Genomic DNA, 10451 nt, shown 5'->3' on the forward strand with positions numbered 1-10451 from the left:
AGATATACAATTCACTTCTTGTTTCTCCTTTTTATCATTGGGAATTGAATGAAGATACTTCATCATCAAGAAATCAAAGTGCATTCAAAATCAAGAGGTTTTCTCTCACACAAAAGTAATACAATTTTATCACCATTTTATAATGCTTATATAACAAATAAATATCTAAAGTATATTATCTTTTTTATTTGAGTACTTAAAGCATTTGTGGTCAAAATAAGTATTTAAAGTTGTTTTTTGGTCAAAATAGGTACCTAAAATATTTTTTGGTCAAAATAGGTACTTAAAGTATTTAATTTTTTTCCATCCAAGTACCTAAAATATTATTTAATTAATGCTACATGTCAACTTTTTAGAATTCAGATGAGATTTTTTTAATAGTTTAGGTACCTATATTGACATAAAATACTTTAGGTACCTATTTTAACTAAAACGATAATTTTAGGTTTTTATTTTGATCAAAAAATATTTTAAGTACCTAAATGAAAAATAGAGTATACTTTAGGTACTTATTTGTGATATAAGACTTTCATAATTTTTAAAAGAAAAATGTTCAATCAAAATAAAATTAAATATTTAAGGGTGGAGTGATCAAAATTGGAGTGAAAATTTAATGAGTAAATTAAAAATTTTAAACCTTAATGATAAAAAAAAAAGTGAAAAACGTTGAGTAATGAAATTTGTAGTTTACCATAAAAAAATTCTGATTGTAATTCTAACATTTTTTATTGGATGGGGCTGGATCCAACGGTCTAGATAATCCGATGACCACACACATGGGTACCGGCTCCAGTGTACATACGCCCGAGTGAAATTGACGCTCATTCTTTCTATTATTCTCTTCACTAATTTAAATAAGAACCGCTTCTTCTCCCAAAATTCAAAAAAAATCACTTTTCCTTTATTTATTTCCCTGTGTCCTTCAGTCGTCTTGCTTTTCAATCCTCCATCTTTATTCATTTTCGGGCTTATTTTTGAAAAGTCTAATTTGATTTTGGTCTTCTTTTGGGTGCGAAAGTTGAAGATTAATCTTATTTTGCAATTTTTTTGTCTTTTGTATTGTACAGAGAAGGGAAGTGAAACCAAAACTGTTAGGTTTGCTATGGATCCCGAGAGCTTTGAAATCTCATCAGTCTCCCATGAATACCATGAAGAAGCTGGAAAGGCAAAGGAACCATTGGAGTATTCAGAACAAAACAAGACAAGTAATAATGGAAAATATAATTTACGCAAAAGTTTAGCATGGGATAATGCTTTCTTTACTAGTGAAGGTACACATTCGTTGATTTTTCTTGCATTTGACCATTTATTATTCTAAATTTCTGGTTTTTGATAATGTTTCGTACTCTATAATTTAGGATTTCTGGAGCCGGAGGAGTTGTCTAGCATGCTGGGAGGCAATGAGAAAGGTCAAATACAAACATTGCCTGGGATTCAAGAGGATGTAAACAAATCTTATGATTCATTAACAACATTGGATTCTGAAACTTTGGCATTGGAAAGTCTTGAGGCTGATTTGTTTGAGGATGTAAGAGCTTCAATCCAGAAATCTAACAAAGTTCCTGTCACTGTGAATTTGGCAGCAAGGAGTTGAAAACAACAGAAAGTAAAATTGTGTCATGTAAGTATGGTTTGTTTCCCTTTTGTCTCTGCATTGTGTTATCTTGATGCACCCAATCTCGAGTCTAGAGCTCAACTTCACATTCTAGACGTGTGTTCACGGAAAAAAATATTCTCAAACTGATAATGTCATGTTCTCTGTTTATTCGCAGCTTCAAGAAAAGTAGAACATACTACTCAGGATAAGGTACACTCGAGAAATGTCCGCTGCAGTAAATTTCATTTCTAATTAGTTGTTGTATTTCTTTCCAAAAACATCCTTTTTTCCAAAAAAAAATAAATCAGATGAAGCAGAAAGCTACTCTAAAGAAGCTTAATGTTGGTGTAAAAGACTCAGGGAAAAAATTGAAGCCTAATGTTGTGACTCCACAAATTTTGCAGGCATGTATTGTGCTACCGCTAACATCATGCAAACGAACTGTTAGTTCTATCATCTTTTCTAGTTGAGATAAAGATCAACAAGATAGGGTGTTGAAAGTTTTAAAGTTCTAAATCTAAATCTTTAGGTAAATTAACTGGCTTGTTTGTGTTATACAGCTTCATAGAAAACAATGCTATAAGCTTGTAAATATTCACTACCGCTAAACATGCATCCATATAACTGCTATTTACTACCACTGAAGACTGTTTCTTTTTTTCCTTTTTTTTTTTTTTTTTTTGCTTATATAAACATATAGACGGTAAAATCTGTTGCAAGAAGCGGGGAATCAACTTCATATCTTCATAACCCACCAAAGGTTTTAAGCAGTGTTGGTCCTTCACCAAAAAGGGTTTCCTTGGGTGCTAAGAATGTCAGAATGGAAAAGGATACAAAAACTGTAACTGGTAATTCAAACTACTATTATATAAATTAACTTCATCAAAATACAGGATGTTTTCTTGCTAACTTTTTCTGCTTAATTCATTCTCCAATTAATTTTAACGGCTGCAGGTAGAGGAACTACAGTATTAAAAACTCCTTTGGGTGGTGCAAGAAACACTGTGCCTAGGTCTAAGCCATCTTCGAAATCTTCTTCTTGCTCCCCAGCCTGGAGCAAAACGGAGCTGAATTCTTCTTGTTCCTCACTTGAAAGTTGCGCCAGTATTTCGTCTAACAGAACTTATTTATCTTCCTTTAATTTGATTAAGCATAAAAATGGCTCCAGAATTGTACCAAGAAGTAAAATTCAAGCAGGAAGTTCAAAGCTCCCAACTATTTTGAAGTCTTCTACCAAGATCTCTTCCAGTATATCTCCTGCAAGCTCTATCAGTGAATGGTCCTCAGAGTCATCATCTATATCTTCTTCTAATCAAAGTTCTAACGTTGCAAGAACTAGCCTTAGCTCTGGCTCCCGCAAGGGACCTGCTATAAATCGTGACACACACACACAGAACCATCCTACAGGTAAGTGCTCACGTGGAGATGGCACTGAGGTTACTGGCTCGCTTAATGAAAGTGAAAACAAAGTTTCAGCTAGAACTAGTAAACTTCTTCATCCAGCTTCAGTGAAACCCTCCGGCCTCCGTATGCCATCACCAAAACTTGGCTTCTTTGATGGGGTTAGTTCTTATTTCTTTAAGTTTCTCTAGTCTTATACCATATCAGAAGTGGTTTCTACTTGAATTGTTTCAAGAACAAGCAGACTTTCCATATCAGAGTCTTGATCTTCTGCACAAAAGAGTATAGCTAGTTTATGCCTATTTCAAGCTCTAGCCTGCTTTGTTGGTCAGACTGTTTGACCAGTTTGAAATTTTGATAAATGCAGGTACGATCATCGGGACGCACTCCAAATGGGAGTATGCTGTCTCATCCTGGTGTACCTAGTGGCTTGCCTAAAATTGGAGCAAAAAACACTAGTCCAAGTGGAATCTCAAACAAGGCAAAGATTGGAAAGCTTCAACCTGTTAGAACGCTTACTGTAATCCAAAGCCCCAAGGTTGATGTTAAGCAAATTTCCTCTGCTATAAATTTGAGATCTTCCTTATCTATTCGAAAATGTCCAATTGCTGCAACATTGGCACCAAGTTCTTCAAGAAACCTCAAAACCAGCACTAGCATATCTCCAAAACTTCAGAATAAATCCTCTCCCAGAAATGGTATTGGTTCGGCCGAAAAAGTAGCAAGCCAGGGAAGCGAGGATGGTGCAGACACAAAGGATATCAAGATTGCTCCTGTCAATGGAGAACTTGAAATAACTTCTAATGTAGTTTCCAAGTCCGATGTTAAAAACACAATAGCATCAAAAGAAGCAGCTAAAAATGACACGCACAACAATACATACCTCAATACTAAAACAGTTTTCTTTTATGACGCCAACAAGGAAGAAGCTCCCGCCGAAGACGAAATCGACGTTGTTAAGAAAGAACCTATTGCTAAGTTTGAGAACAGTTTGTCAAATCCCTATCCAACCTCTCCATCCCCAATGACTTCTGAAGTTACTTGTGGCCCAAGGATACCTTTCTCAGTCAGGGATTCTTTTTACAATACGGATGCATCACATGATGTATTATCAGGATTAGCAGCAACCGAGAAGACAACCCCATTACCATGTCTGGAAAGCATCTTTCCTGAGAATAATATCTAAGCGCAGCACAACAATCTAGTTTCAGATTCTTTCAAGGTACCTTGGTATGTGCCTTTTCCAATGATTCTTATTTGGAACTTTTTTTTATACAAGTCTTGTAGATTTGGTGATAAACTTTGGTAATTCAGTAGAATTGGTTCCAATGTTCAAATTTCACCATGTTCCGATATGATATTTATCATGGAGATATGGCGGTCCCGGATTCAAATTTCACCAAGTTCGAATTTATCATGTAGGTAGTGTCTTATGAGGCGAGTTTCATAGTTTTCTAGGGCTGAACTTGAAGTGCCCAATTTATATTGTCCCAAACAAATCTTCATGAATTATGTCTGAAAATTTGCTAGTAATGGAATTTTACCTAACCCGATTTTTGAGAGAAAATCCAAATCCGATCCGACCTGACCCAAAATAATAAAAAATATTATTTTTATTTAATAAAAACATTGATTTAATTGAAAAAAATAATATATAAAGGGGTATTATTGTAATTGTTATTAAATATATAAGGTAAAATTATATTTTTTTCTAGATCAAGTCTGATATTTTTCACCTTAAATCCGAATTCGACATGGCCAGAACAAAAAACTGACCCGATCGGGTTTGATTCAGAACCCGTCAGGTTAGAGTCCATGCCTATACCTAACCTCAACATACAAGACACCCACCATATCCCACAAAACTCTCAACAATTTTAACCCATTATGAATCCTCAAAATATTGGTAAATCCCATGATATACGGGAATATTAGGAGTTTAAAAACAGAAAAAAGGTTAGCCATGGATGATAAAAAAGGGGATCAGCTACATGAGAGGAGGGAGGCTAGGGAGAGAAAAGTGTTAAAACAGAGGGAAAGAAATGAAGATAGAATCGGAGGCTATGGTCGCTCGGCCATAGCTCCAACATCGCGCCCCGGAGTTCACCACGGTAGTCATGCCCCCTTGACTATCTGAAAACTCTCACGTAAACCCAAATTAACATCTCCATGAGCCAACAACATCCATCGACTTCTAAACCATTGCTCAATAACCCGCTCTTAACACCATCTCCCGACCAATGGCTTTCAGCCATGGTACCCAAACACCAATCCTCAACCGTGCCTTACTACCTCAAATCCTTCACGACAACAATGAAGTTGGATCCTAAAACACCCAACTCGACCATTGCGAAAACATAGAACCCAAATACGTTCAAATCCTAAACCTGCAAAACTAGAAGTGAAAATTTGAAGAAATGAACAATGTTTCTTATGGCAGCATCGAAACAAACCATTTTGCCTTTGGAGATCCTCAACTACGAGCACCAGGATGAATGCATTTGTTTTAGTAATTTATGGGTAAATTCACTTACAGTCCTTCTTCTTTATGCGTAATTCGTTTGAGCCATAATTTGCATGCCTTTTGTCGTTTTGACCATTTATTTTCTGTTTCCTTTAATTTGATCCTTGAATCAGAATGTGTTAATTAATTTGACATTAATTTCATGATTAGTTTTAATTAGATCCTAACCGAGATTAATTGATTATTTTAGCTTAAATTATTAATTAGGTTCAATTTGATCCTTAACTAATATTTGGCCTAAATTTATCGATTAATTTAATTTGCTTCCTAATCTATAACTATGTAATAAATTTGACTTTAATTTCTTAATTGATTTTGAATGTGCTCATAATTTGAAAGTTGATTAATGAATCTTGGCCTAATTTTATATTAATTCAATTTAATCCATAATGTGAAGATGGTTATTAAATATGGCTAAAAATTCTTAATTAGTTTCAAGTTAGACCTTAACTCGAAATTGATTAAAGGTTATTTTTGTTTCTTTGTTAGTCATCTATTATTATTTCATGATTAGTTTTAATTAGATCCTAACCGATGAGGTGATTTTATGTCTAGTCATCTATTATTATTTTTATATCTGACTACCAATGAGGTGATCTTCTTCGTGGCAACGTTTTCTAAAGTTGCATTACATGAAATTTGTTTGTCTTTTTTAAAAAATAATGACAATGTTATTTTGTTATATCGGTTAAAAAAGATAGTGTCTTAAACAGTTGGATTACGACATTTTTAGTTATATGTAACAAAGTGACATCCTCTTCAAATGAAGTGGGTCTCCTTTTCGAATGGGTGTAAATATAAATTGTTGCTTCCAAACGAGGTCCACTATATTTGCCATGAATATTTTCGAACCACTCAAAAATAGTTTTTACAGGTTTAAAATAAATAAAACTAAATAAGCTATGTTTAAGTTTGATTATAAGTTTGGGCATTAAAAGGTTCTTCTATTGCGTTGCGACCAGGGGCAACAGATAGTCTGAATTTTAATATTTACATATGTTTAAAGTATTCAAAGCGAAGTAAATATTAAACATTATTTTTTAATAATTTAATTTTTTTTGAGACAAAATCAAGTGTATAATATAATTTAATAATTATTTATATTTGTTAATAAATATTGTATAAAAATTATAATTTTCTAAATATAATTTCTTTTGTTATTATATAACTTTTCACCTAAACATGAGGTTCCAGAAAAGGTATAATATAATTAAAATATGAATTGGGATAATAGTGAGACAGAAATTGATATAATAATCAATGCAAACATGCATCCCTAAGCATAATCAATTCTAAATAAAAAGGGACTGAAACCACAGCACAAAAGTCAGAATTCATCCCTCATTCGAATACCAAAATGCAAATGCTTGAGGAAACATTGTAAGTTTGGAACAACATTAAAGCAAAAATTCAAACCAGGCTATTAAACATTGCTAGTAAAAATGCCAATCCTTCGTAATTAGGTCCTCCCCGTACCCATCTTAAGATCTAGGCTTCTCTTTCTTCTCTTTGAAGAGCGCCAAGAGCGAAACACCGGAGACCTTCACAACCTTGAAACGAACACCAGGGATATCACCAACAGCATGGCCCTTTCGTCCGAATCCAGCAATCAACACCTCATCCTACACCAAATACACCATGGTCGTAACAAGGAAATCCCAAATATGCTTAAACAATAAACAATATCATATGTTTTCACTCATGTACTAACATTCTCTTCGATGTAGTTTAAGCAACCGTCGTTTGGAACGAATGCGGCAATCTTTTTTCCATTCTTGATCAGTTGAACTCTGGCACACTTTCGGATAGCAGAGTTCGGCTGCTTAGCTTCGATACCACTGCAAGATACAAATGCATTGGTCAAAACATTCAATTATGAAGAGTTAATGAAAGCAAGAGCACCAAAAAGGAAAAGAGGATCTACTGATCTCGTCTTACATCTTCTCAAGGACAATGCCTTTGGCATGGGAAGAGCCAGCAAATGGCTTCTTCCATTCATTTCCAAGGTTGGATTTTTTGTATGCCTTATCAGCCCACCTCTGCCTCCTACGGTGGGTCCTCAGCTTGCGTCCGGCTCCCATACCACGTGTCTTCCTGAAAGAAATAATGTCAATGCCTTGAACCAAGTCCTCAAACAATGTTGCCTGGCCCTGGACTAGGGCAATTACTTCATAATATGGGTATCCCATGCCCAAACTCACCAAGTTCAAATTGACATGAAACTCAATCCAATTAATCATATCTGGATAATGTAGATCAAACATCATAAAATCCAAAACTAAAAGGGTTTTTCTTTAAAATCTAATAAATTATTAGAGATGGAGAGTAATTCGAAACAAGACTTATTATGGCGTAATTCTCCACAATAACTACCAGAATCCAAATTAGATAAACTAATATTGAATATCATGCCATCATAAATCCCAGTCGTATTTCAGTTCAATAAGAAAAAACCCAGAGCAAAAAATGATTAAAACTAAACTTCCATTACATCTAGAACCAAAAGCAGGAACAATACAACCAAAGCTATATGAAAAAACGCTAAACAGAGAAAAATGAAACATACCCCATGTTGGCTGAGCGGTTCTTTTCAGTGGAAGGAGGGTTCAAATAGACCGGCGGAGAAAACAGGAAGAAACCACAGCAGCCGAGCTTAAACCTTCAAGGCTCTAACCCTAGCAAGGAATCATATATATATATATATATATATATATATATATATATATATATATATATAGGCAATAGCATTATGACTACTTTTGGTGGGCTTTGGAGTTTGTGCCCCAAATAATATCCTTTTAGCAGTCTCTTTAGGCTGTTTGCTCCGAGTCCAAACACTTGCCTCAGGTTCAAAAACTTTGGTTCCGACTTTTATATGCCTATTGGGTCGGGTCTTATCAAAACTCCATTGTTTTTATTTTTTATTAAAATTTTAAAAACAGTAAATTGGTCATTAGCATTATTAAATTGTAACAAAATGATCATTAACATTAACGATTTCAAATAAAATGATCAGTCCACTATTATTTTCGTTAAATTGAAGATATGACCATGTTAAAAAAATGTTAATATTTAATTTTGCCCCTAAAATACTGCTAAAAAATCAAATAGGTCCTTGAACAATTATTTTATATCTAAGAAAATTTTAATTTAAAAATAGGCTCAAACGACTGTTGACAAGGGATTCTTTGAGAAGGGATAGGAGACCAGAGATGTTGTTATGAACGTAAGGGTGCATTTGGTTCGGGGTATGTGAGATTATCAGGAGAATATTTTTTCCCAGAATGTGATTCCCCCATTTGGATTGCAAAGATTCCCAACCCTTGGTAACAAGTCATTCCCTGTAATAGCATTTTGGGGGCTTATTACCGGAAATGTAATTCCCCCACTCCCTTAAGTATTGTTACATTCCCGGCGTTTTGGATTAAAATGCCCTTAAAATAATATTTTCCTCAAAAAATCATTCTTCTGTCATTGAATAAAAAATATTGTATCAAGGTTAAATTGCAAATTTATCCTTAAACTATTTTAGATTTACAAAAAAGTCCATAATCAGAATTTTATATGAAGTTCAGGGGTTAAAATAAAATTAAATCATTTCATTAAACCTATTTATCTTTTAAATTTTGTAAAATATATATATATATATATAAATTTTATGAATTTAATTTTTTTAAGAAAATATATAAATTAATTATAGTAAAATTATATATTTTCACTGATCTTACATTCCAATATTTTCATTTAAATATTTAGAATTTAACTTGTTAAAAAACAAATATATAATAAGGACGATTTGCTAAAATATACATTCCAATAATATTTTATTTCTTTAACCAAACACTGTAATCTTACATTCCTGCTAAATGAACCAAACACAGCAATGCAACATTCTCAGTAATGTGTTAGATAATGTTATATTCCGATAATCCTATTCCGGAGGTAACGCTTCATTCCATGAACCAAACGAATCCTAAGAGTAGAGATTTCGACCTTACTTGGATTTGAGCCGCCAAATGCATTAATTCAATATAAAAGTCAAGCTTTGCTGTTTTGCTTTTACTGTCGAAGATGAAAGCCAAGCAAGCCTTCCCTGTATGCCAGAATTATTTCAATATAAGAACAAAATCCAAGGTTTAGTTGAGTTAATTGAACAAAATCCAACTTACATCTTATTACACGTATGAATCCAAGCAAAAAAAAAAGGGATAAATTCAAAGTTTACTTTGAAAACTTTTGAAATCACAAGTCCCTGTCAAAGTAACATTTATAGTTAAATGTATCAATTGACTGAAGTAAACCTTGGATTTTATTCTTATATTGAAATAATGCAGGCATACAAGGATGGGTTGCTTGGCTTTCATCTTCGACACTAAAAGCAAAGCATCGCCAGAAAGGGACAACCTTCAGCCTTCTTTGAAAATGGAGTTCAATATTTCCTGAAATGCTAAATGTTTGTGTACATGAAATTAAATTAGATATAAAATTATTGTTTAAAGACTTATTTCATGTTTTAGCATTAGCTTAGGGGTAAAATTAAATTTTAACTTTTTTTTTGTTAACGTTGTCACATAATCAATTTAGCAGATATAACGGAGGGCTAACCATTTTGTTACGATTAGATAACGTTATTGACTATTTTGTTACAAATCGATAACGTGAGAGGTCGATTTGTTAAAGATAAATTTGACTATATATAAAAGGAAGGATGATAATTATAGTTTAATTTAATTATTTAATAATTATTTTTTATTTTTATTTTAGAAAATTAGATACCACGTACATTTTTACTATTTTAATTTTAAATTCAAGTTTTCATTTATATCAATTAAACATATTTTCTAATTTTCAAAAAAAAATTGAAAATGAAAACTATTTTCTGAAAATAAATACTGAAAATGAAAATAGAAAATATTTTCTATAATCAAA

General features: G+C 33.1%; 2 protein-coding genes across 2 annotated transcripts; one reads left to right on the forward strand and one right to left on the reverse strand.

Annotated features, from left to right (window-relative positions):
* The first annotated feature begins 1066 nt into the window (after window positions 1-1066).
* LOC120135680 lies at window positions 1067-4184 on the forward strand. The gene is made up of 7 exons (XM_039151912.1): window positions 1067-1271; window positions 1359-1589; window positions 1773-1807; window positions 1906-2001; window positions 2298-2445; window positions 2552-3159; window positions 3366-4184. Exons 1-7 carry the CDS (start codon window positions 1103-1105, stop codon window positions 4182-4184), a joined length of 2106 nt encoding a protein of 701 aa, XP_039007843.1. The 5' UTR covers window positions 1067-1102.
* Window positions 4185-6863: 2679 nt separating this feature from the next.
* On the reverse strand, window positions 6864-8223 carry LOC120135432 (40S ribosomal protein S23). Its single transcript, XM_039151691.1, has 4 exons — window positions 8089-8223; window positions 7461-7616; window positions 7234-7360; window positions 6864-7144 (listed from the first exon to the last, which is right to left on the reverse strand). The coding sequence occupies exons 1-4, from the start codon at window positions 8091-8093 to the stop codon at window positions 7004-7006; spliced, it is 429 nt and encodes a 142-aa protein (XP_039007622.1). The 5' UTR covers window positions 8094-8223; the 3' UTR covers window positions 6864-7003.
* Between the last annotated feature and the right edge of the window lie 2228 nt (window positions 8224-10451).

This window comes from Hibiscus syriacus, unplaced genomic scaffold (genome assembly GCF_006381635.1).
Source record: "Hibiscus syriacus cultivar Baekdansim isolate YM2019G1 unplaced genomic scaffold, ASM638163v2 tig00110610_pilon, whole genome shotgun sequence".
In the NCBI taxonomy this organism is placed as follows: domain Eukaryota; kingdom Viridiplantae; phylum Streptophyta; class Magnoliopsida; order Malvales; family Malvaceae; genus Hibiscus; species Hibiscus syriacus.

Excerpts from the sequence above, each read along its gene's own strand:
- LOC120135680 (XM_039151912.1), top strand. The coding sequence starts at position 1,103 with ATGGATCCCGAGAGCTTTGAAATCTCATCAGTCTCCCATGAATACCAT. Across the intron at positions 1,272-1,358 it reads TGCTTTCTTTACTAGTGAAG|GATTTCTGGAGCCGGAGGAG; the intron begins GTACACATTCGT and ends TCTATAATTTAG. Across the intron at positions 1,808-1,905 it reads AACATACTACTCAGGATAAG|ATGAAGCAGAAAGCTACTCT; the intron begins GTACACTCGAGA and ends AAAATAAATCAG.
- LOC120135432 (XM_039151691.1), bottom strand. Across the intron at positions 7,361-7,460 it reads GGCATTGTCCTTGAGAAGAT|TGGTATCGAAGCTAAGCAGC; the intron begins GTAAGACGAGAT and ends TGTATCTTGCAG. Across the intron at positions 7,145-7,233 it reads TAAACTACATCGAAGAGAAT|GATGAGGTGTTGATTGCTGG; the intron begins GTTAGTACATGA and ends TATTTGGTGTAG.